At 35.0% G+C, this 27,165-nt stretch overlaps 1 protein-coding gene across 2 annotated transcripts in view; it reads right to left on the bottom strand.

The window, feature by feature from the left end:
- Positions 1–2,276: 2,276 nt before the first annotated feature.
- The window catches only part of Ubr3 (Ubr3 ubiquitin ligase), a 119,931-nt gene continuing 95,042 nt past the window's right edge, over positions 2,277–27,165 (bottom strand). For both annotated transcript variants that reach the window (XM_071590862.1, XM_071590863.1), the window contains 12 exons: positions 25,863–25,999; positions 25,287–25,436; positions 24,949–25,094; positions 22,869–23,031; positions 21,162–21,429; positions 19,827–20,201; positions 18,197–18,476; positions 16,275–16,560; positions 10,934–11,242; positions 7,907–8,038; positions 5,986–6,125; positions 2,277–3,920 (listed from right to left, as the gene is read on the bottom strand). In XM_071590862.1, coding sequence (XP_071446963.1) covers positions 3,803–3,920; positions 5,986–6,125; positions 7,907–8,038; positions 10,934–11,242; positions 16,275–16,560; positions 18,197–18,476; positions 19,827–20,201; positions 21,162–21,429; positions 22,869–23,031; positions 24,949–25,094; positions 25,287–25,436; positions 25,863–25,999 — 2,504 coding nt within the window. In that variant the 3' untranslated portion in view covers positions 2,277–3,802. The remainder of the gene's footprint in view (positions 3,921–5,985; positions 6,126–7,906; positions 8,039–10,933; positions 11,243–16,274; positions 16,561–18,196; positions 18,477–19,826; positions 20,202–21,161; positions 21,430–22,868; positions 23,032–24,948; positions 25,095–25,286; positions 25,437–25,862; positions 26,000–27,165) is intronic.

Here is a 27,165-nt window from a genome sequence, read left to right as displayed (position 1 = left end):
ACTTAACCCATGAAATCATCACAATTTTTAGAACAGATATTAAAACATCTTTTTTAATTTTTTCTCCCACCACTGGAAGTGCAGCACCAACTTTTCTTTTTTATGTGCTCATCCTGCTTCCATTGAAACAGGGCTCATCTTGCTCCTTGAGTGGCAGCAAGATTCATTTTTATCATCATACTCCAATAGAAACCTCTGGTTCTGGTGAAATGAGCTCCAGACACTATACTATGACCCAAAGTATTTCCTTTTTAGTTTTACCCATGTTATACATTCTTCTTATATTTGTCCAATTCAATATTATTACTTTCACTTTCGACAATAGAACAGCATTACATGATATCAGTGATTTTCCATGAAGGACAACTGTAGCAAATGGTAAAAAGATTTCATATTGTACAGGAATATGATGATGCTATTTGAAAACAAAATTCACCACTATTATCACCAGTAACAGTAAACAAAAATAATTAGTTAACATCATATCTAAATTACCTTTAAATGAATTGTAAGTTAATCTATTAAAAAGCAAAGTTTTTCACTGATCTTAGCGTCAGCTAGCCACTTCTGATTAGCTTGCATTGAATCTTGTATTATATGTATCGGAGGTGACCGAGGGTAGAGGTAATTTACACAATTAGCAATACGTGGGTAATTTGAAAAGGTAAAATTTTAAGGGAATGGGGGAAGGATGGAGAGAAACTCAGTGTTGGAATTAGTCTACTTTTAATGAAAGACACCAAGGGATCCATAGTTTAATGCCACCTCTGATGAATGGTATAATCCACTTGAAGTGATCGCTACATAGCACTATTGCCAAATTCAGATACCATTGAAAAATCTTCCTACAACTAGGATTCAAACCCAGGCCCTCGCAGTGGAAAGCAATTTCATTAGCCATGGCATCAACCAAATTCCCTTTTTTTCAGCTAGCTAGAGTGCATTCTTTAGTCAAACCTACGGCACCTGTATTTCACCAAAAAGTGTTCAGCTGAAGTTCCACCTGAAGTATGAGTTTCTTTTCAAGTGATAAGGATTTTGGAGAAATGAGTCCAGAGCAAAGTAAAAGCATGGTTTTAGGCTGTAGGAGCACTCTAGAAAACCCTAGAAATACCCTTGTAAGGGCTCAATAAATTATGATAGCAATTTGGCTTTCTGGAGTAGAAAAAGATGTTATTCTTTTCCCTTCTTTGGCAAGTGGATTTGCTTTTGTCAGTCATGAGAAATTAGTGGGTATCAAGCTTCAGACAAAAGTCATTGCCCTTATCTTCTTCTCGCCCATTCCATTCCTACATATGAGGGAACTCTAAAAAAAACAACCATTTACAATTTTGTTCTCTGTATACACTTGGGAAAAATTTCGGTAGTGATCTCAACAGTGCTTCAACACAAATGGAGGAACTGTATATTCCTGCTCTGTGGTTGATTAAAACCTCTACCTCCTGGTTCAGGACACTACCAAGTCTACTTACACTTCCCCCTTCAAGAGCCCAACATTGACAGCAATTTAACCTTATCTTTTAGCTAGCTAATCTACTGTTTGACTGCTAAATGTAAGGAGGAAACAAAATGGTTGCACTTGGATGAGAAGATGTAAAACATGACGTACAGTGGCAAAACATTGGCCTGACATCCAGTCTCCTTGAGAGTGGGCCATGCATTCAGCTAGAATATTGAAGGCATGATGAACCAAAAGCATGTTTAAGTCTTGTGATAGGTCTACTAATTTAGCCTTTAGACCCTGCTTTGTTTAATCACATGCAACATCACTTCATCACAGCTGTCGGCTTGGCAAATAGATAATATATATTTTGAGGGCAATGGAGTTGTTATGATAACTGAATTCTAGGAAACTATTTGTGTGTACACAAAAATTTGCAATATACACAGGCATATGAAAGCACAGTGTTGAGGTAAAATTTCAAAATAAGCAATATTTGCATAAGGTATGGCACTAGATCATGACTTAAAATCTCATTTTAGGTCAATTTATATGCATCCATACTTAAATTGCACAACTTATACCCAGATTCAAAGACTGTTCTTGGTTTCAAATTAAATGATAACTCATATTCAAAATAACAAGGTTTAACTGTGTGCTACAGTGGGGGGCTGAATTAAGTGAATTTACATGATATGATAGAACTATGAACATTAAAATAGGCTTAAGTCAACTTCTTATAACATTACTGGCTACATTCAGGTGCTTGGTAATGATAAAAAAAAAACATTTAATCCTAAAATTAAGTTCAATAAAATCAATGGCAAGGAGCATATTCCATTAGTTCCTTTAATGTGAATGTACAACTTTCCATACAACTTTATCTGTACATAATGTAGATAGACTTACATAATTACAGGGCTTAACAGCTGGGAGGTGAAGGACAGTGGCAACAGTACCAAGTATTTCTCATGGCATGCAATAAATCTGTATCTGATTAAGCTGGAACAGTATCCTTGTCCTTTGATGAAACAGACACTTGCTTTTAAATCACAGGACTTTAAACATTAGTTGCACTACATAAGAATCAAGTTTACACCATTGAAGAATGAACTTTGGCAAAGATAAATTCAAAATCACATTACAAAATTAAAACATCAATACCATGATTACCGTTGTCATATATGTCTATCACCACCATTCAAAATAGAATTAGTGATAAATCCACTGCTTGCACTTTTTTACCTTATGTAGGAGATGAACAGTTCAAAGACTTTCAGTAGTGTGCATATCACAGTGCCTTTAAATTAAATATTAACGTCCTTGTTATTTTTGAATGCCGGTTAGAGAGAAATGAGCAGCCCACTAAGACAGCAATATATATTAAATCTTCATAAGCAGAATAAACTGCTTGCTGTTCATTCTATATAAGCTGGAGAATCTTTTAAAAATTGAAATAATACGTTTACTTAAGACAAATATGCCAATGTTTATAAAAGGGGAGCATTTTTGATGCCAAATTTTATAGAAAACCTCTCACCTACCTTCATGATTTCATTTTGGTGGCTTGATTTGATCCTTTCAAAAATACATAAAATATTATACCACAATATTTTCACATGCAAAGTGAAATTTGTGGATGATGTATTACACCTTGCTTAGCAGATCTGTCACCCAATGCATAACTCAAAAGTCTCCAGATAACTAAGAAGCTCACAGATACACACACACACACTCACACACACCAACATTAACAAATCCAAAATTCCCAAACAACATACTTATATCAGCCTTCAAGCTTTTCCAATTATATGACATGTGCGTTTAACAACATTTCCTCAATATGATTCATAAAAGTGGCAGATTTTGTAAAATCAAGAAAGGCATTAAATGTGTAGGCAGAGACTGAAGCACAGCTTTCTTTTTACAGCAACATATTATCCAATTGGTGTCCATTTTTCTTGGTTTGGAATCTATAAGTCAACACTTCAATCTCAATAAAAGGAACTGTCAAAACTACACCAAACAAGAAATTGCTCCTGTTTTCATATAATCAGGATTTGTTATTTTGGTTTGAATTGGATTTACAACAAGAAAACAACAAATAAACAATTCTCGAGCACACAATTTAAACAAATGGCAATGAGGAACAGTTACTGGTAAGAGTAAATGAGGTGAGAAGATACAGATAAATATCTGAGCATGACACACTTGAGAAAAAACAAGAAATTATACATTCCTATGAGCTTGTATCAGTAATGTTTCCATCAACTGTAGATCTTCCACAGTTCCATCTGTTTCACAATGCAAATTAGTTGCACACTTCCAGCAGCACAGCCAGTATTCAGCCAAAAACACAAATCACAGGGCATCACGATGCCATACCCACTTCTTGTTGGTGTGGTCAAAGCGGTGGGCCAGCCACTGCTGTTCCAATAGCTGATAGCGTCCTGGACTCAGATACAGGGGCTTTCCCCTCCTGCAAGTAGACATTTACCAGAGGACATCACACCTTGAGTCAAACAGATGATGAAGATAATACAGATTTAAACATAGACTTTAGAGTCCCGAGTCAAATTTGTTGAATGAAACAATTATAACTGTAATATCACCATGATTCATAGGGAGCAGCAAGGGTAACAAGGAAATGAGATAACAACAGAGACTGAATTCAGCATGGCCACTAGATCAAGGATGATCCAAAATGTCTCGATTCTTTGATGAAGGTTAACTGAACCTGATCAAAACTTATAAGAAAATGCCCTTCTGTCATTGATCTTCAAAGTAATGGCAATGAATGTCCCACAAACATGTTAACTCATAGATTTTTAGGCCTGGTGAATCAGTGAAAACCAGTGATGTGTATATTGCGATTATTTTTACTTGAAAATGACTAGGAGTATAAGTTACTTTTACAAATTCTATTCCACATACTTCATTGCCTATCAGGTGACACAAAAATCTACTATTGTCTATTGATCAATCAAGCAAAATTAACAATTGGAGGGAATAGCCTTCCTTGATATTTCTCTAGTTAACTATAATAATCAATATCTTATGTTTCATATGAAGTCCCAGCACATGAATGCTATTATCAATTAATAATTTCTGCTTAAGTTATTTATTTTATTGAAGCTTTTTATGAATTTAATGACTTTTATTGGGGTGAGGTTGAGACTAGATAGTCCCTTCTAAAACATTAAAGACTATTACAAAAACTCAAGCCTTAGGCAAACCAAAACCCACCTAGGTGGAAATGAGACCCAGGACCTATGGGTTAGCAGGTGAGGATGTAAACCTACAGCCAACATTACCCGATATTAATACACCTAACAACTACTCTAATGCTGAGAAGTTTCAAAATATACCTGCAGAAAACGGGGAAATGCAATGGACAGGGAAGTTTAGCGTTGCCTAACAAAATTCCTCTCCAGTTACATAAATCTCACCATTCTGTTCAATTATGCAAGAGTATTTTGAAAAATTAATGGAATAAGATATTATATACTAAAATGTGATTTGACAAAAATATCACCAAAAGTTATGGGCGATTAAATAGACTGATAAATAATGCACATTACTACATTAATTTATGAAAACAGATATCATTTTCAGACTGACCTCTCTTTAGTGAGATGTAGTTGGAGAGGGACAAAAAAATCCACAGATAACTGATGAGAAAGAGAAGCCATTCACATCCTCTGTATTACCTTCACCATTACCACCCTTTTCTCATCACATACTCTCCTCCATCTTATTTTATTATTTAAATATGTGATTTCTCCTCTAGGTCTAAACTAATAACCATGCATGCATGCATGCATGCATGCATTAAACAGGGCAAATAAGAACTTGATTAAATGTTTTTTTCAGACATAGAGGCACTTTATAAAACTTAAAATTTACAAAACACTTATAATTCCAAAAAATATTTTTACCAAAGTACCATGTGAAATTTAACGGTATATTCCCATATGAATTTATTGAGTTTTCCTTCAATCAATTAAGTAGACTTATACGAAACTAGTTCTAAATTTCACCATATGTTAACAGCTCACTATGGCTGAAATACGATTTCCCTCCCATGAAAAGAAGATGGCATCCAGATCACAGATTGTCACTATATTAGCACGGTTGGTAGTACTAGAACAATAATAAAAATTTCTCAAGGAGAAACAAGCTTTTAACTATTTAAGACTTCAACGCTTGAAATCACATATTCTGGGGCTAACATACCAGAGGATGAGTATTGGTTGATGGCAACGTGCATATACATTTTCATTTCTGGTTGAAGAATACATCCTCCAGAAATTTATTCAAATATTTATCACCGATTATTAAATTTGTTATATCTTATTAAATACAAGACAACTTTATTTTCTAACATAACTATCCATTTTTTCAATTTCTTTTTTACAGTGACAATTCATAGAAATTAAACTGCCACAATGTTACAATCACAAACGTTAACTATTTTCATTCTTCTTATAATAAAATTCACCAAATCTTAAGAGTAAAAATGATTTTAGGCAGCAGTAACTTACTTTAACTCTCGATCCTCTTCACCAAAACTGTCGAGGTATACTGATCCCCAGAGGCATGCACGCTTGCCTCGAATCACTATAATGCAAGAAGATGTCACCACCAAATACATAGCAGTGCCTGCTCCACAGTCAATTGAGTGCTGAAAAGCAGAGAACAAAAATAATCAAATTCCCACTTCTTATGAAGGCCTGCTATCAGCATATTTATTACAAATAAAATGGCTCAAAAAACAAATGTCTGTCATACGGACTTACCTATGCATAATCTCTACATATAATACAATACCTGACAACTACTCAAAGAAATTAGAGAATATCATTAGTAAAGGTTCGATTTTGCAATCATAATCTCAAAATAGGACAACAAATTCTTTCAGTAAATACTAAGATTTTAAATGCAAAAATGAACCACAGAAGCCAACATATGCACACCTTATTCAAATAAGAAAACATTTTTCACAAACAATGAGTTTTCACTTTACTTTCTCTTGATTTCTACTATAATGACAAAAACTACACTAAATCACATCAAGTTACAAATACCCTTGCATGAAATTCAAAAGCATCAAAACATATGAGATGGTCATCAAGGATATATTATATTCAAAGTGAAAAGCTGGTGAAATGGCAAATGATTTCAGGGAAGCAGCAGGGTGCTATAGATTTGTAAAGATTCTTCATCTAGCTATATTTTGTTTATCGTCCTACTTGACAAATTTTATTTGGCTCTAGGAATGGAAATAATGATTAAAATTTGTTTCTGTGCAGGACTGACATTAAATGGATAATAAAAAGAAAAGACTAACACACTCAAAATGAATTGAAACTTACCTATATTGCTCTAATATGGACAATTATACAGAACTGAATTATAAAATAAATTAAGATAAAAATTAAAATATTCAATTCTTCAACTAATTGAACAGTGCAACATTTACAAAGCCTCAGACCTTTCATATGTGGGCTATCAATAGAAAATCCAAGAGATGGCGCTTCTAACATTGGAAAAGGCTTTCTTTTGGTAAGCCTCATCTCTCCCTAGACTGCTGTTACAGTATCAGTTATATCTAGCGCATGGTTTCATTTTCAGAGTCAACTTAAGGAATGAACTTTTGTTTATTTAGAAAAAAGAAAAAAAAAGTTTTATGCAGTGTTTAAACACTTCTATTTAAAAGGCTTAACACACAAAGAGATGAAAGCCACATTGAATGAAGTTCATGGCACATCTGCTCCTGTGCTTGCGACAGTTTAAAATTGGATGAGTTTAAACAGGCCCATACATCTACAAATGGTAAACATCATTTGGGGTTTCAAATGAAAGTGACTTCCTCAGAAATAATTGACGAAATCCATAATATGTCCTGTATCCATCCTGTATGGCTTTCAGTGATCGACGAATCAAACCAAGTTCAAATCCAGGAGACAACAAATATTTTTTGGTAGTATCCTGATCCCAATTTGAGGTGCTTTGTGGAGAGCACTTTCAGTGAGTATGACTCTGTCGAGTGGGACAATTAAATATTTCATGGGTAAGATTTTTGCTCCTTACATCAAAAGCCTGAGGTATTGACATTTAGATAACCAAGTTTTGACAGAAAACTGTTCTTGGCTACAAAATACATAATATTTTGAATTAAGAGGGACTGAAATAAGAAAGGTTTATTTTATGAAAAAATTAAACAATTAAGTGATGAGGATTTAAAGGAAAGATTTAAAAACTAAAGATCTCTAGCCTTATTTTAGAGGAATAGACCAAAAAAGAAGAATGAATGCCAATTAATTTATTCATAACGTAAACATGCATTGGTAATTTAAAAACAGAGCACCTTCTATTTATCTAACCTATTGATTATGTTACACGTAATCTATAATTTATTTTTAAGAAGCAAGTTTTGTGATAGTTTAATATTTACTGACGTACCCGTACTGCTTCACAGACATTCTGCTCCTTGCAGCAAATTTCTTTCAGGCACAGGAGAGTTCCACACAAGAGGCATATGCTTGCTTCCCTGGGCACCGTATGACACTGGCCACATTGCTTCCGATGGTAATACTACAGAGGAGGCAAAGAAATAATAAAATACATCATATTCAAGTCCTGGAGCTATTTAAAGTAGAAGCACTGGCATTTTCTGTTATGATGAATTGAAAAAAAAAGCAAAATTTCCTCTAAAGGGTACATTCACGTTTAGGATTAACACTAACATTAGGAGTATATTTAAGTTACTTAGAAATTCCCAAACTTAATTTTAAAATACATAATGGGGTTTATTCTGAGGAGTTGATATTTAGGTGTAGTTGCAATAGAAAATTAAATTGTCACCAAGTAAATAAAGTTGAATCTTGATATAATGAGAGCTCACAAAACCCACAAAATTACTCATTGCTAGTATCATGTTCTTGTTATTATCAATAGCAATTTTATAATCATTCACCAGCTAATTCCTATGATGTTTAGTTTGCTTATATGCTTGTCATGGGCATGGGAAAAATGTATCACAAGAAAAATCTGGACTCAATATTTTGGGTGAATGATTTTGAAATGATAAGCTTGCTGCTAAAGGTATTAGATTTAGATTTGAAATTTGCCCGCAATTGCTTTTCAATATCAAATGCAAATTCCAAATGACAAATTAAAAAAAAACTATAATTTCCAATGACTTAGAAGGGCTTTGAATTAAAAACTACAGTCAACCCTCAATTATTCATGCTAACAGATACCAGACGCATGATGAAATATGATTACTTGGAAAATGCAGACCATAGAAATATGAGGAAGATTGGGTTGTGAAATAAATTGATTCAATTAGCATGAATTGAATAAAGTTAAAAAAAACAAGTAACTGCAATTAAAAAACAAATGTACTCTCTTTTTTTCATTCCTTGTGATTTATTCACATTTTTTAGCAATGGGAAGTACAATTTATTCCACTTTTCCGCAATTTTTATAAAAGGAGAATTGTAGCCTTACAAGAAAAATTACCTATCGCAAGTGAATAGCAGAAAATATTTTTAGAAAGTTAAACCAATCATGTAGCCAGGAAAAAATAAAGAATTGGCAAATAATGGGATAGGAGTAAAAGTTGGGAATAATGGGAAGTAGGAGTAAAAATATTGCAGATAAAGAATCATATTCATCATACGATACCCATTAAAATAACGCAGCATATATAGTTAATCACTTATTTGTTGCATGGTAAAGGTATACTACCTTGATCAAAAAGTTCCCGGAATTTATTCAGAAAATTAAAAATACAAGTTTATTCATCTAAATCTATATTGTCCCCTTCAAAGTAATCCCCATCGACTGCAACACACTTATGCCAGCGCTTGATCCAATCCTCGAAACATTTTTTATATTCGGTTTTCGGTATGTCCATCAGTGCTTCCTGCGATTTTTCCATTACTTCCTCTCGGCTGCTAAAACGCGTTCCCCGTAATGGTTTTTTAACTCGATTGAACAGAAAGAAGTCACAGGGAGCCAAATCAGGTGAATTCGGTGGCTGTTGGATGGTATTTGTTGCATTTTTCGTCAAAAAATTACGAATAATGATAGCACTGTGCGACGGTGCGTTATCATGGTGCACGTGGTCCACGAGTTTTCTGCCCACATTTCTGGTCTCTTTCGGCGAATTGTTTCACGCAAACGTCTCATAACGCCCAAATAATACTCTTTGTTTACTGTCTGGCCTTCTGGCAAAAATTCATGATGCACTACACCGTTGTAATCCATGAAAACCGTCAGCATTGCCTTCTTTTTTGACTGAAAACGACGTGGTTTTTTTGGTCTCGGCTCATTTGGTGAACGCCATTCACTTGCCTGATGTCTGGATTGCGTGTCGTACTCATAAACCCACGTCTCGTCTCCAGTAATGATCCTTTTGATGAATGTGGGATCGGATTCAGCCTCGCAAATCATGTCTTTTGCGACGTCAACACGGTCTCTTTTTTGCATGAAATTGAGGTCTTTTGGCTCTGCTACACGACGGAAACCCAAATCATTAACCACAATGTCTTGGGCGGATCCATAGGCAATGTTCAAGTCCTCCGCTATTTCTCTGATGGTTAATTTGCGGTTATTGACCAACATTTCTTTTACTTTATCAATTTTTTCACCGACTTTCGATGTCGATGGTCTGCCACTGCGTTCATCATCTTCGATTGACTCACGACCACTCCTGAACCGCTCGTGCCACTGGTAAACGACCGTTTTTTTTAGAGAATCGTTGCCGAAACACTTTTCCAACATTTCCAACGTCCGTGCGCCACTAAATCCGTTTTTTACGCAAAATTTAATACAAGTTCGTTGTTGCAAATTTAAATCCATTTCTGCAATTGTAAAAAATCGCCAACACACACAGAGATAGATGTACTCTTGGCTACGTAACTTTTGCAAATGTCAAGTTATGACACTAAGATTTAAAGGGAATATCAACAACAGATGTACCAATTTAACAAAAAAAACAGAACTCAAATCGGAACGATGGGAGCGCCACACGGTGGTTATTCCGGGAACTTTTTGATCAAGGTAGTATATTTGCTCGCCAAAAAGGAGAATACGAAATTCTCAGGGCTAAAGAATGTAAGAGAAATTATAACAGAAAAGTAAAAACATTATAAAAATGTTTAAATTAAAATATTAAATACCATTGACGACTTTTGATTTTGCATCAAAAAGACTTAAGAAAGCCAAGGTACTTCAAGAATGTATTTTTTCAAAGCATACATAAGTTTCAAAGCATTGAATTATGTTTAAGATTGTAATTTTATTTAAATTATTGAGGGCCTGAAAAGAGAGAACAATATCCATAATCCACAAAACAGTTATATGCACACAGATAATTGAGAGTTCACATTATTTGGATGACAGAAAAAATAAATGCGGTTTTATTTTTGCATCATTCCACTTCCACATTGATGGCATGAACACAGGTGTCAAAATACTCACCTGGAAGATCTTGTCGTAAAGATGTGGCAACCTAAGTAACCTTGGCTGCTGCCACCTGATATGTTGCTCCAAAAGACTACAGGCTGCAGTAACGCGCCCTCGCCCAGAGAAAGACGACAGTTCAGAGCACCATGTTCGGACAACAGTCTCAGGATAGCCCATTGGCAATCTGGTATGATCACTATCTTCACTGCTTGGCCAGTTGAGGGCCACTGCAGCATTGAAGCGTGTCCATTCCATCCCTTCAGTTACAAGCTCCAGGAAGTACACTAGGCGAACAAACTCACTTTGCTGCTGCTCTCCTCGTGCCTATTAGAATAGAACATAAACCATTGGCAATGCTATGATACTTATTTCTCAAGAGCATTATGAAAGGAAGACAAAAAAAATCCATCACACTAAGGTATAAGAAGGGACAATTTTTATGGGTTCACACCCAGACAGAGTTGGACTTAGATAAGTCAAAATGCCCCAGAAGAAAGAAAATGCTTTTTGTTACGAAAATTCCAAATTAGGAAAGTTTAAAATGGAATAGCTTCATGGGAAAGTAAAATACAAAATTAGTTGTCCAAAATAAATGGGAAAAATCTGGAAAAAATATCCTACATACTTGATTACATCAAGAGAATTCACAAAATACCCAAAACTCTATTGTAGCAGCAGCAAAAAGCAAGCATGAAAAACATTAAAAATGATTCACTAAAATTTTGCAATATATTAAGATAAGTTCAGACTTAACTAATAGAAATTTAAGTATATTATGGTGAAAAAATAATGACAACATTTTCAACTTCCCACAAATAATATTGTATTCTGACTGGTGTCAGTGCATCACATCATTTTCAACGAGAGGATATGGGTGTAGACGATATCGTCTACAGGCAAAGAATCATGTAACTTTTTTTCATATCCAAATTTAGAACAATGCAGAATTTTTAGTAAGTTTAAGATGGAAGAAAACCACTCGTTGTCACAAATGGTTGTGGATATTAATGAAATCCAAACTAACACGTTTTTAGATTATTTGTGATTGTTAAGTAGAACCAGTACACATTATATGAAAATGCCACAAACAGACCTTGAAATAAGGAAAGCTATAGAAAATTTAATGCTATTTCACGCTTTTCTAAAGTCGTGGGTTGCCTTGATTGTACTCACGTAAAAATTCAATCTCCATGTATGTACTACTATGTTTCTGGAACTATGACTTAGATAAATTTGACAAGTAGATTACTTGGCGTGAACAATAGTGAACTACCAACAAGTGAATTGTCAAATTGCCATAAAACATTAGTCTAATAGGTGAAATCTGTGATTTCATAGTTTGTTACTTAAGAATTACAAATAATGATGAATTTATTTGACAAATCAATTATCCTGAAGAACTCACGGAGTGCAAGGGATCATACTTTAAATTGCTTATTTTGCTGAATTATGAGGCTCTGTCAAACAAAAACTTCAAATGTCGCCTGCACAGAAAATGTTGGCACTTGATATTAGAGAGGCTATGTAAAACTTACATATTGTGAATATGCTTGGCTTTCTACTAGATTTTTCGGTCTGGATTTATGATGGTATTAAGTATTATGTAATATTGAGTGATTGTTTTTTGTTAGTTATATTTTATTCGTTTTTCCCAGTATTTGAGATTTGGCGGTGAGCAGTCATTTGAACTGTGTGCAGTTCTGCTATTTGCTTCTCAGATTTTAATATTAAATTTTATTGCATTCTTGACAGCTACAGTTTGGCTTCTGAAAAAACACCAGCTTTTGATCTCTTCCTTTTAGGTGTTCTACATACATTTTTTAAAGTCTGACGTGCTGTACAGAAACATTTGTTTAAAATAATTAAAAAATGAAATAATAGATAATTCACATTAACTAACCATTGGATCTGACAATACATTATAAACCTGGACCTTAAAAAGTTAAATTGCGAGTCACATGCACCTGGAAAAGGCTGATTGGTAAATTGATCTTTAATGCAAAATAACTCATGATGATCATAGAAAGAGAAGAAAACATAAAAATGCATTTGTTAAGTGGTTTCACACAGAAAATTAATCACCCAGCCATTACAGAGGTTAACATTTAGTTATATGACTTTGAAAAACACCTTCATCAAGTGTATACTATCCAGTTTCATGGCAATTACCTTCTGAAGTATCCTGACAGGAAGAAAATAAGATTATTTTGGGTACTAGGATCATTGCCAGTTGATGGAGGAGGAGGATGGCTTTTCATAGGAAAAGAAAAAACGCACTGCTCAAAAGTGATCAATTATTTCCCCAAGATCAATACTAAAATATTCATTCTAAAAGCGAGTTATTGATCTCATGCAACAATTTCAGAGTGTAAAAATCATTAACCTTGACTGGGATCCCAGACAAGGCGAATGATTTTTACACTCTGAAATTGTTGCATTGAAATGCACATTAGCGGATGACTCCATTAAAAGTTACTGTTGCAGCATCTCCTGCAGTTTCTTTGGAATATTGATCTCATATTTATAGAAATGGCCATACTATATTGGTAATTCAATGTGTTTAGTTTCTGGCCATTGCCGAAAAAACTTTTTAGGTAAACATAAAATATGTTACTGGTTTTTGGTCAAAGAACAAAACTGTCATATAACATGTATAAAACCCAAAGGCATTCTGATTATTTTTAGCAACAAAAATTCTTCTAAGATAAGTTGGGAATCAGGCAAGTTTAATTGTGTTAACAACAGGGTTAGAGTTCGAGGGGAGGTAAATGCCAAAAATTCACAAGATAAACAAATATACACATGATTGGCTGATAATACTTGTATGAACAAGGAGGGTTTTAAAACACCAGGTTAGATTACATACATTTCTATCTTTTAAAATACTCCATTCTGATAGGATAAGACTAGGTGTTTACAACATTGAGGGAATACATACTAATACATATAACAATTCACCTTGCCAAAACATTCCCATATTCTAATGATTTGGTCAATATTTTTAACTCTGATTCTACAATTGTCATGGGATTGACATTTTTGTTATTGTGGCTTTCCAATTAAGAGTGATCATATTTAACTCACAAAGTCAAATGTTCAAACATTTAATACACTACCATTAGTAAATATTTGTTGGACTAGTAGTACAAGTACAAGAAAAAAATCCCATGGGGCTATGCTTGAACAAAAGGGAAGTGTACGGAACACACTTTGCACTGATATTTGTGAGATATTCAGCAATAATATACTACCTTGATCAAAAAGTTCCCGGAATAACCACCGTGTGGCGCTCCCATCGTTCCGATTTGAGTTCTGTTTTTTTTGTTAAATTGGTACATCTGTTGTTGATATTCCCTTTAAATCTTAGTGTCATAACTTGACATTTGCAAAAGTTACGGTCGGTTTTCGGTATGTCCATCAGTGCTTCCTGCGATTTTTCCATTACTTCCTCTCGGCTGCTAAAACGCGTTCCCCGTAATGGTTTTTTAACTCGATTGAACAGAAAGAAGTCACAGGGAGCCAAATCAGGTGAATTCGGTGGCTGTTGGATGGTATTTGTTGCATTTTTCGTCAAAAAATTACGAATAATGATAGCACTGTGCGACGGTGCGTTATCATTGGTGCAAAATCCACGAGTTTTCTGCCCACATTTCTGGTCTCTTTCGGCGAATTGCTTCACGCAAACGTCTCATAACGCCCAAATAATACTCTTTGTTTACTGTCTGGCCTTCTGGCAAAAATTCATGATGCACTACACCGTTGTAATCCATGAAAACCGTCAGCATTGCCTTCTTTTTCGACTGAAAACGACGTGGTTTTTTTGGTCTTGGCTCATTTGGTGAACGCCATTCACTTGCCTGATGTCTGGATTGCGTGTCGTACTCATAAACCCGCGTCTCGTCTCCAGTAATGATCCTTTTGATGAATGTGGGATCGGATTCAGCCTCGCAAATCATGTCTTTTGCGACGTCAACACGGTCTCTTTTTTGCATGAAATTGAGGTCTTTTGGCTCTGCTACACGACGGAAACCCAAATCATTAACCACAATGTCTTGGGCGGATCCATAGGCAATGTTCAAGTCCTCCGCTATTTCTCTGATGGTTAATTTGCGGTTATTGACCAACATTTCTTTTACTTTATCAATTTTTTCACCGACTTTCGATGTCGATGGTCTGCCACTGCGTTCATCATCTTCGATTGACTCACGACCACTCCTGAACCGCTCGTGCCACTGGTAAACGACCGTTTTTTTTAGAGAATCGTTGCCGAAACACTTTTCCAACATTTCCAACGTCCGTGCGCCACTAAATCCGTTTTTTACGCAAAATTTAATACAAGTTCGTTGTTGCAAATTTAAATCCATTTCTGCAATTGTAAAAAATCGCCAACACACACAGAGATAGATGTACTCTTGGCTACGTAACTTTTGCAAATGTCAAGTTATGACACTAAGATTTAAAGGGAATATCAACAACAGATGTACCAATTTAACAAAAAAAACAGAACTCAAATCGGAACGATGGGAGCGCCACACGGTGGTTATTCCGGGAACTTTTTGATCAAGGTAGTATTTGCTCCATGCCATACATTATTATGGTGCAGCATCTAACCTCTAGCTTTGAAATACAGCCTTTTACAATCGGTATGGCCATGGAAAATTTTCAGTTCACTACCATTTACAGGCGAGTGCACTGGAATGGTATGTTGACACACCATTCCCTGAATATTGAAAAATGAAATATAAAATTCCCAGCAGAAGCCACTGCTTTGGCTTTTTTATTGATGGTAATGCCCGAGATTTCTGGAGAGAGCTGTGCTGTTTGCTCCAAGGGTCAAAGTGATGTAGCCAACTTTTGCCTATAGTGATAGCCTTGAAATGACACTCGCCCTCTTTCTGTATAATCACCTTCAACTGTGAACAAATCTGTACGTGAAAATCCTGTCATCCGGATACAGGCAGCCTTGGAACCCATTGCGCACAAACGCATCATGTGTAATTTTTCTGCTACCAATACCTGAGCAATATCAAATGGAATTTTCAATATTTCTGATAGTGCTTTAACATTATTCTTTGATCTTCCCTTACAATGGCAGCAGCGGAGTTAATGCTTACTTCAATTAGGGCAGCAGCATAAGAACTTCAGTAATTCATCTTTCAAAATACTGATTTCATCAAAGGTCAATAAAACACACTAAAGACAGAAATCAGATACCACCCACTCTGAAGACTTTTATCTTGCATCTATTTGGTTAAGGTTTAACATGAGACCTTTATTTCTAGAAGTGTTGGCATTCCACGTGAGGTCAAATCTGTGATTATAATATTCCATGCTATTGGATTGTAAGTTTTCCTACCTCTGGCAAAGATTCTCCATACAGATGATGCCTCAAGAGAGCTGCCACCCTAAGGAAAGGCAAACACCGCCTCTGAACCTCCATCTCAGTCTCATGTCGACCCCAACCATCCCCTGAGCTGCCATGACCTGAATAACTGCTGCATTCATCCTGCTGCGAATCGGGAGAAGCACTGGAGGAAGATGCCCGAGCTGGTCGTGGACGAGGTCTTGTTCCGGGCACACTGGTTGTCGGTTTCCTCATGGTCGGCTCACTTTTCACTCCAGATTCAATACTATTAAAAATGCTAAAGTAAATATTGTTTAAATTAGACCCATGGGGTGGATGTGCAACAGTGCATGTGTTACACGCAGAGCTGCAAATAAGGACTAATCTTAAAAAAGCTGCCAAGAGGCCTGTTGAAAGGTGTAGATTGCCCATATAGCAGATGACTAGACATCAAAATTCTACAAGGCATGAAAATAGAATTTGTATTTATTTCTCACCAAAGTAAAACTTCAATTTTCACTTACTGTGGAAATGATTTCATAATCTCCTTAGTAATGAGAGCTTTTATCTACTGTACATGAAAAGCTCTTCTGGAAACTGCTGTAGCTTAGATTTTAGTGGGCGAATTTTTCCTCTCATGAGTCTAGAACTGAAAGATGGCTGACCACATTATTCTCTTTTCACTCATTCTCAAGGTAGTGTGACAAAAATACAACAGCCTTTTAGTTGTTTGCTTTGTGATAGAATGAGTTTCTTGGCAGTCATACGTACACACCTCACTACAACTGAACTGTTTGGCTGCGGTAAAATTGCGGCATTAGCTCTATATGACCCAACTAATGATTAGCAGCAAGAGGAAGACTTAGGTGGGCGCCCTAAAATTAGTATGCCTTGCTGGTGGTGAAAGGCATTTCACAATGAACAAATGGATGCTATTTTTTCCTGAATTGAAAACATTTAGATCACTAATTTCATGTGGTATGTTGTACTAAAAATTTTCTTTTCTAAGGACATTTTTATTCTTTTACTGACTTTGCTCCAGTAAAAAAATTGCTGGTATGTATAATCTTATTAGCTCATCACCCTATGAGATATTTAATTTGTAAAATATCAAGATACACTTTAAAAATAGATTTCTCTCCTCACTTCAGTTTTACAGATTATTTCACTGGTATTCTTAAAAATACAAATTGGAGGCTTTGCTACATTGTGATTCACCAATGCCACGAAGTAATGAAAACGACAGCAAAGCCAAGCCAACTTTTCCCACTTTCATCATTTCCATACCATCCTTTCAACTCAAATAATATTACAATTCCAATGAATTCAATAGTAATGGTTTCTGAAACATTCTTGATTCTCTCTCCCATTGCTGGTTACTTACCATGCCCGAAAGTTAGAAATCTAGCATAACAACATGAATTACAACATTGAAGCCACAATGTTTTTTTATTTTTACTATCTTTTCCTTTGTAAGAATGAGATTATATCAGGTTTTTACTAGATAAAAAATTTCAAACTTAGGAATTTTTGCCATTCGAATGGTTATTGGGAGTGTTTTAATCAGAATCCACCTAGATAACACTTTAAATTCTTTAATTTAGTGAGTAAACAGGAGGTTCATATTGATTTTGAAATGAAAACACTGGAGTATTATAGGACAAAATGGATACTAGTTCCCCCACAGTTTCTTTGGATACTAGTGAGTTAAAAAGTGGTGGACATAATAATGATAAGACCAGTAAATTGCTAATGCTGAATATGCTGTGCCAGTTGCTCAGTAACTGTTAACAGATAGCTATTTGCATTTTACAATTACGTATGCAAGTGAAGGATATTTATAACTCAAGCATTGACAACTGAAGGACTTCATGCACTATTCTACCATAACCTTTTTGGGAAACACATTCACGAATGGACAAAGATGACCTTACCCCACAGTGCTGGGATCTGAGGCATGGTCTAAACTAATTGTTGTCTCCCCTTCATCCTCTGGGGTTCCAAAGTCAGAATATTCCTCTGTGTACAGCTGTCCTTCTTCCAGCATGGTGATCACAAGGCTAAGGGCCTCTTCCAGCGTATCCAAACCAGATCCACGATCCACTGACTCCCGCCAATGGCTTCGCCTACGTTCTGGCATCTTGCAACTCAATTGAGCTAACACTTGGAAGTACAGCAGATTATAAAGGACTTTCACAATGCAGGAGAAATACCCTAGAAGAAGAAAAATGAAACAGAAACATTGAAAAAAATATGCCTAGTTGAACTACCAATGTTCTCTTTTGTATTTTCACTAAAAGCTTATACTTGACATAAAAGTTATTGCAAAAATTATTGCTATACCAGAAAAAGATGAATTAAGGTAATGAAATAAATTTGGAAAAAACCAAGGACAGCTAAGTGTGCTCTCACCCCTTATTTACAAGTCCTCATTGTGGCTTCTAGGGTACTAAGGCAAATGTGATTTATATACAAGTTAAAATTTGCCACATTTCTATAAACTAAACTCTTGATTAAATAATAAGCACAGACCATTCAGTTCGATGATTATCAGTGTTACCTATTCTTCCTATCAGCAAAAAGTTACTACACAAAAAAATAATGAGCATAAAAATATTACATTTTTTCTAAAATTTTACTTATACAACAGTATCACGGTAAAACACATAGACTTCTCTCTTTAGAAGTGCATTTTAGTTGGATTTATTGCGTATAATTTTTAATTCCAATTACCACTAAAAACAAAAAAAAACAGGAACTTTTTAAGAGCATAACTATGGTTCGTCATTATGTTTGAATGACAAATATGATATTAGAAACTATGATCTTGTCAGTCACTACTTAAAGGCACTGTTTAGTAAATAAGTGCATAAATTGAAGATGTTAACAATGGAAAATTCAAGTTGGACACAGATTCACTTCTTTTTATTAAACTTACCAGGGCACTGCTATCAACTTTTGCAAAATGATTATATGAAAACATATTCGAGCAATTTTCCAAAAGAAATTCAAAATAACACCACAGAAATTGGAAATTATTTTGAATTTAATCAAAAAATAATGTGCCATAAAAATAAAAATTTTGTTTTATAAATGAATCATTGGGGAATGGTAATCAAGTTGATAGAGTGCTTGGCTACTGATAGGAGGGCCTGGGTTTGATTCCAAAGGATGCCTCTGGGTACCCTCAGCTTCACCCAAGCTGCGTGATATATTTTGCGTCTTCCTGGAAAACCATAGGCGACACAAGGCAAGCCTACCCTGATATGTGAATTTCACATACCATTAGGCTTCATATTAGTTGAGCTTCACCCTTGCCAAGCAAATCAACCTTATGACTAAATAATGCAGTTGGCAATGAATCATTATTGTAGTTGACGTTGAATATTTCCTCTGAAGCAATCAAATTGTAACAAGATTATGATGCAGCCCTTGTCCAAATTTAGTAATTATATTAACTTCCTCCTGTTCACCATACCAGTCATAATCCTATGGCATAAAATAATTAAGGTGAATGGACATAACCAGTTTCAAAGTGAGAGATGGGCAGGGATTTATACTTACGAAGCTCAAGCTGCAGAGGGAGGAGGAGGATGAACTGTGTTAGGAGGGCAGTAGGATCCCGCAGCAAAAGTGGAACCTCACGCTCCTGGGGTGCAAGTGCCAAAGATCCCTCCAGGGGGAGAGGACGGGTGGGCAGCAGGGACGAGGGGCCTTCCTCGGGCAGGGGCATGCGTAGTGGCAGGGACGGGGTTGCCCCCTCCTCCCCCCGAGAGTTGGCCAAAGTAGACGAAGGGGGCCTGTGATGGTGGTGGGAAGGTGAAGGAAGGGTGGGGGAGAACGAGGTGCAGGAGACCCCTGTAATGCGTGTCAGGGTCTGCCATGTTGGCCACCGAGCCAGAAGTCTTGCATGTACTGCTAGAACGTGCAGAAGCGGTACTGCAAAAACAAAAAAAAATTGGTGAGATTTTCAGCAATATGAATGCCATAGCTACTAAATACTTAAAAAGAAAAAAGCAGAATCTTACGACCTTTATGGGGAGTGGAAAAAATGGGTATTCTATGGATAAAAATGAGGTTATCAATAAATGAATGACAAAAGGAGCACCTTGTCACCATTTCTATAAGATAGGCCTCTCCTTTGCTACAAATGCCAAAGATGATTATACCATACACTCTGCATGACTTGAATGGGCCATTGAGGAAATAATGATTTCAAATTTAATTCAATCTCAGAAACAATATTAATCAAAGTTACTTCTAATCCAAACCAGTGTTAAATTCAGCCATATAGGGCAGGACATGAAAAGTAGATTCTAGAGAAATTTTGCTTTATAGGCTATAAAATGAAAAAAAAACAGATACTAAGCAAAAATTTATAGTGGAAGTAAGGGAACTAAAGATACTTTTCAAGTAACAAATGCGTGAGTTTCAATGCACTGCTATGGAATCGTATCCATTAACAAAAAACATCATTTAAGTTCCAGTAACTATGGTGAAAATTGAAGGGGGAAGGGTTAAAAGCCATAGAGGATTATGACACACTGAGTTTAATTCAATTCCACGATGAGTGCCTTGGCCTGATTTACATGTCTCTTATCAATAATTGTGGCCACAGCAAAAGAAGGAAAATAAACTGTGAACTCTGCAATAAATAGAGCACTGCCCAATTCTTGAAAACTCGCGGATTGTTTCTTGATAGATTAAATGGCAGTGAAACCATTATGACTAACTACCCATGTATTGTTTATGAAAACATATCTTTCATGAAATTCCTCATTATATAAGTTCAAAATTAACATCTCTATACCTATGACGAAAATATTACTGTTTTGAGAAGAATGTCAGTCCTGAAAAGAGTAATGCGGTCATAACAACAAGAGTAGTTTGTGAACATACCAAGACATGATCTCATTGGAATAAGCGAAGCTGAAGATGGTGCACCTCCCGATCCAGATGAAGAGGAACCAGAAGGCTGCATACAAAGACTTCCACCCCTCTGAATGATTTCAACCTCGAGATTCGTCCGAGCGATTGAGGTCACAAAGAGGAATAGACACTGTGGACTAGGTTGTTGGAGCCCACTCTGCGGATACTTCATGTATGTGATGTTTGTCATGTCCTCCATTGACTTCGCCATAGCCTCTGATAAATTTGAAGATGATTGCTGGAGGAGAAATTGAAATCAATGGCATAAAATTTTAGTCAACATCGATTCAACTGTTTTCAGAATCAAACAGCTTGTTTCTTTGGAGATAAATTACTTCTTTAAAAGAATAAATATGGGGTACAGTCCAGAACTATTCTTTAAACAATGTATTTTTAAACCAATCATCACAAAGAATCAAGCAGAGATTTATGCTACAGAGATTAAAAATTAAATAAGTTGTCCATTAAGTCTTTCAACAAAATGTGACAGCAATGAATGCCCACCAGCAGTCTGTTAAGAGTAAGGCATATTGACAAACTCATCACAGCAAGTGATTTGTTATCTCTAGTTCATCTTGCTGAGATAAAGTTTAATAACTGGATATTCCTATCATGTTAACATCATGAGCATAATAAATGAAAAAGAAACACTTTGTTCCAATCCACCACTTTATTACAGGTACGACTAGTTTCGACGCTACGGCGTCATCCTCAGGTACAAAGTTTTAACTGAGTTAAAACTTTGTACCTTATTGAAATGAACTTCCACAAAGTTGAGGCTGAAACTATTGAACTAATCATGAGCATACTTATTCCATGCTCGTCATTGAAGCAGGATAACCTTGAATCAACTGGATAGGAATACTATTTATTCCTTGGAAAATACAGAAAAACTATCAGGGTAATGTGACAGCCGGCTAGAAATAATATGCATTTAAACTAAAATTTTACTGTGGCTGTAGTGCACTACATTTTAAAACAAACAGTAGCTTTTAGGGTAGACTTTGACTGTTAATCTCAAATACCTATTTATATGCAAATAATTATTTAGGGCAATCTCCACGATACAAAAAAATACTAATTACAAATATGAAATTAAAATGGTATCTTACAGGAGTTGCCGATAAATATTTCAGGAAAAAGGAATGATTTTTTGAAGAAAAATCAAATCTTTTTCCATGCATTATATTCATGTTTAGATATCACACAGTGAAAGTACACCACATGATTAATGCACTAATTAATACATTACACCGTCTGCCACAACCAATAACCTTCAAAAATATGTACAAGAAAGGAGGTAATTTTTTCCAAATCATAGCATAAAATAAATTGATAACTCCTATTCAATACCAATCTTGGTACAGAACAAGCACACGACCCCACATGGAGGATGATTGTCTACCTCGCCCACAATTGCACAAATTTTACATGATCACACATAAAAAGTACCACAATATTTACTCTTTTGTGTGCAATCCTTATTACTAAAAAAAGTATTATGTTGAAAATGAATGAAATGAGATTGAATATACAGCATAATGGAGGATTATTATACATAAATTACCATAGCAGGTTAGTACACCCCTCTCAAGATTTTTCAAATTGTAAAACCTCCAAGTTTAATAGATGGCGGAATTTTTCCTTCTATCAAATTATAAATGAGGGCTGACTTACCGGAGTTGGAGGGTTTTCCTGAAGGAGGTGAGTGAGCTCTGATATAACAGAAGACATTGACGAGGGCCACGACCGAACCATTGCTGCACACTCTCCAAGTTGGGGTGAGAGGGGCAAAACAGAGTTGGCCAACTGTCGGCAGAGAGGACAAGAGTATTCTCCCCTAAGGAGTAAATGGAAATTAAATTAGCATTTTGTAAAGTTCTGCAGAAAGTAGTAGTCATAATCTACTCCTTAGACATGAAATCTTTCTCAAATCCTGAAAAGATTTTAAAAGTAAGAAATACTGGACTTCAAGTTAAAACCTTTGAGTGCAAAATGTCTCGGTGAGAGGCACTGACAAATTTTTCCCAAGTACCACCATGTCTCTAGCAACTTTTTTTTTATGGCTCCAAATGGAATTAACAATTGAAAACTTCATATTTTACATTCTTATTCTCTTTTTTTTTGTAACTCACAAAAAAAACAAAAAAACCATAAACACAGTAATCAACCCGAAGGTCGGTTTACATTATATGATATGATTTTACTTTAAAAATTTTTATGATTGATGATGTTTTTACAAATAATTTTCATAAATTCTACATTTCTCAGTAAAATAGCTAGGCAATTTCCACACCAAATTTAAAAATTACACATGGCACTCAAAGAGTTAATACGACTAAAATATTGATGTAGTTATAGAAATTTAAAAATAATTAATTCCAGTTTAATTAGATCAAATACCCCAATTTAAACATTAACTCACTAAATCTTCATTCTTGTGCCAGAAGCACATTTCAGTCTTTCAAAATAAAAAAAAGTACACTTTTAGTTTCTGCTATTCAAAATAACAGTCCTTCTCGAATTCATCTTGTTTTCATTTGCAAAGAGTCGTTGAATACATATACTCCAAGAGTGTTGTGTATACACAGAAAATTTGAAGATAAATGAGATATTGAAACAAGAGTTGACAACATAATAAAATATATCCTACAAGATTAGTTTTAAGAAAATAAATAATTTAAACCAAATATGTCTCTTTCCCCACTGATCGTTTCCTTTCTAAGGAGAGCATTCATTGCACCGACTTCTAATCATACAACAATCCATCCCTAATCCTTACCCAACATATGCCATCTTGAAGTTTTCTTAAATCAAAATGAAATACAGATGTCCCACCATAAGGAAAGTGATTCTGCTGCACCTAATTGGCATGGGGGATTATTGAGTATAAACTCAGGAACTTATAAAGAAGCTCTTGACCCTAATTTACATATGAATGGTAACACTTGCACCAGCATAAGTAATGGTGAATTAATCAATTAATCAGAATGCATCATTGATAAAACTATATAACAGTCTTTTGTGCATCGATTTTCACCTGCAGCTTTCCCTTGCACCAAATTACTTACTTATAGAATCTACACCTTGAACTATGTAAATAGTTGGCTTTTATTCAAAGTTCTTTTGGTTATTATGTACCAGAGGGTGAGAATAAACTTCTATGAGATGTTTGCTAGCAAGAAGCAAATATAGTGTGAAATACCAATATGTAGCTTCATCACTCACAGGGTAAATACATTTAATTTGTTAATGAACAACTGGCTTTTGAGAATCATTTTTTGGGCACCCTATATTCTAATTCAAAATTATTGTACAGTTTTTCAAGATATGTTTTTTGGAGAATCAAGTTACTGGCATCTCCTACTGTTCCTTAGAATTTAACAGTGTATTTATGGCAACACAGTATAATATTTTGATTTAAAGAGATGAAATTTGGCTTTGATAATTTGCGGTGGATATTATTATCTTATACCAGGTTTTAACGTATGAAAACAAAATAACTTGATATACTAATGTAAATAATGGTTCTGGACCCGATTACAGTTCTAGTCTCAAGAACTGCTAGTACAAGTAACCATAGAACAAAACTTAACCATTACTAATTTATATTTTTTGAAGCTATTCCATTACTAAGTCTATGCCATATGATAACTGACAAATGGAAATAAAATATTAATCAATTCAATGCAATTTCTACCCTTGTATGTTTCTAGGGCTTCACACTGGGAAATAAAAATATTTAGGTTTCACCTACCTTTCCACAGCAAGACTTGGCTGACGCTGCTGTGACCGAAGGGAGTGTAAATATGACTTGAGGCAATCAAGGTGAAGATGATGTCCACATGTTTGCACATGAACTCCACCTTCCCATCCCATATTCACTGCTAAGGGCCATGAACTCTGCAAAATAAAAAAAAAATCAGAAGATTCCTGAGTAAGTATCTAAAGGTGAATCATATAAACATTCCATGATTTATAGTTAAATCATAAGCAGGAATCAATTGGAAAAAATACAAAAACACTAAGCAGAAAAAAATGAAACACACAAGTGTATTGATACAATCAGAAATTATATTTCCCATATATACTCACTGTATCAAAGTGCCTAGATAATTCAGAGATCCTCCTATCAAATTCACATGCTAAACTGTCTTGTTTTTTCAAATCATGCTTTTCCTCCTTGTTTGTAGGTAAAATTGGCGCTTCCATCAGCCTCCTCTTGTGACCAACAACACTCGTCGCCTGAAATATTAGAGGAATTATTATTAATCCATGATATGGATATCAAATATACAGCTACTAGGTTGCATTTATTATGTTGAATTCATTTTACAATTAGAGTTTGCATTACCAGTTGCTTCATTCCACAATGCAAGAAAATATGAACATGATCCATGATCTCATGCAATTTATACATAATTTTCTTTGAATAAACCTGGTGCATTATTTTTTTTCGCATGGAATGCATAATCGTATTTTAAATTAATTTACTTTGAAACATTGATTCATTAATCTAATGTTTTGCTTTACCAAAAACATAGCTGAACAAATGATGCTTGTTGTACAAGGTTCCACTGCACTTGATTTCAATATAGGGGTTGAGGGAGGTAACTCTAATTATTAGAGTGATGCTATCCCTTTTGGCTAAACAGAAGGTATAACACTTACCTGGACTAGAACTGCAAGCCCCATAGGCTTCTCCTCAGTGCTAGGGGTAGTTTGGTTGCATATAACACAGTCATATTCTTTTTTACTGGCCAATAGTGTGCTGTCTTCATTCCAATCCATACCACCCATTCCTTCATCTTATATTCACAAAAGATAATGTCATTGGAGAGTGTTAGATAATTGTAGTCTAAGATAAACATTTGAAGCCTAATAATAAGTACACATCTTTACTAGGGCAAGATAAAAACTAACTTCTTTCACTAACCCTGACTATGAATGAATCTGCAGAAGAGAGTACTATAAGAGTCTATGCTTTGCAATTTACTTCAAAACATATTCATACCACATTCATTAAGAATATTTTTTATCATTACTGACTGAGAATTATACTGTAGTGAGCAAATATTACCAAATACATTAATACTTATCAAACCATTTTGGCACCACTACATAAAAAAACAATAAATAACCTGCTGGCACAAACTTTGAATTTTATTTCCAAACAAAATCAGCACGAGGAAAAATAAAACCATTTTTTCAAGTGCAAATAAAAAATTGACTACGCAATGTCCCAAGTTAATAGATCCTGTTGCATAATAGCTGATGAGGACAATTAACAGTGGTAAAAAAAGAAACTTTGCACTTCCACATTAAGATTTTTTATTTTTTTTGACCGAGATTTCGATGCTGCACATCATCATCAAGCTGTGCATTATCAAAACCATGGTCGTGAAATATGAAATTTTTATGTTGGAGTGCAAAGTTTCTTTTATTACCAGTAGCATTCAGTGTAAAAGGTTAAAATTGCTGCAGAGTAATTTCAAATCCATGATGCATTATGAATAAAAGGTAATTTAAAAATGCAGTTAAATAACTATGCTGAAATTCACATAATGTATGCTATAATATATGAACATTAAAAAAAAATCACACAAAATCTAAAACTGAAGAGGATGAAAAATATTGGTATTTTCCTTTGAAGTTTTCACAATCCAGAGGTTTGGATGATATTTAATCAAATCTGTTACTCAAAGATTGAAATGATCCCTTTCTGAATGAATAATTTATCACTAATATCAGAAAATTTGAACAATAGAAAACAATTATTTCATAAGTATAGATATAAAAAATTTTTTCAATGCCTTTGAAAAAGTTGAAAGGATCATTTATTTCAGACCAATGCCAATTGAGAGGCTTACCCCCTAACAGATGTCTTTTTTAATTAGATTTTTGAAATCTCTGTATCATGTAGTGATTTTGAGAAAAATTCATTAATTTTTCTTGCACATTTTCCCTGAATTCT

Source organism: Hetaerina americana, unplaced genomic scaffold (genome assembly GCF_022747635.1).
Source record: "Hetaerina americana unplaced genomic scaffold, ioHetAmer1.1.p SCAF_4, whole genome shotgun sequence".
Lineage (NCBI taxonomy): Eukaryota > Metazoa > Arthropoda > Insecta > Odonata > Calopterygidae > Hetaerina > Hetaerina americana.
The sequence above is the reverse complement of the archived record's forward strand: the minus strand, read 5'-3'. Positions and strand labels throughout refer to the sequence as shown.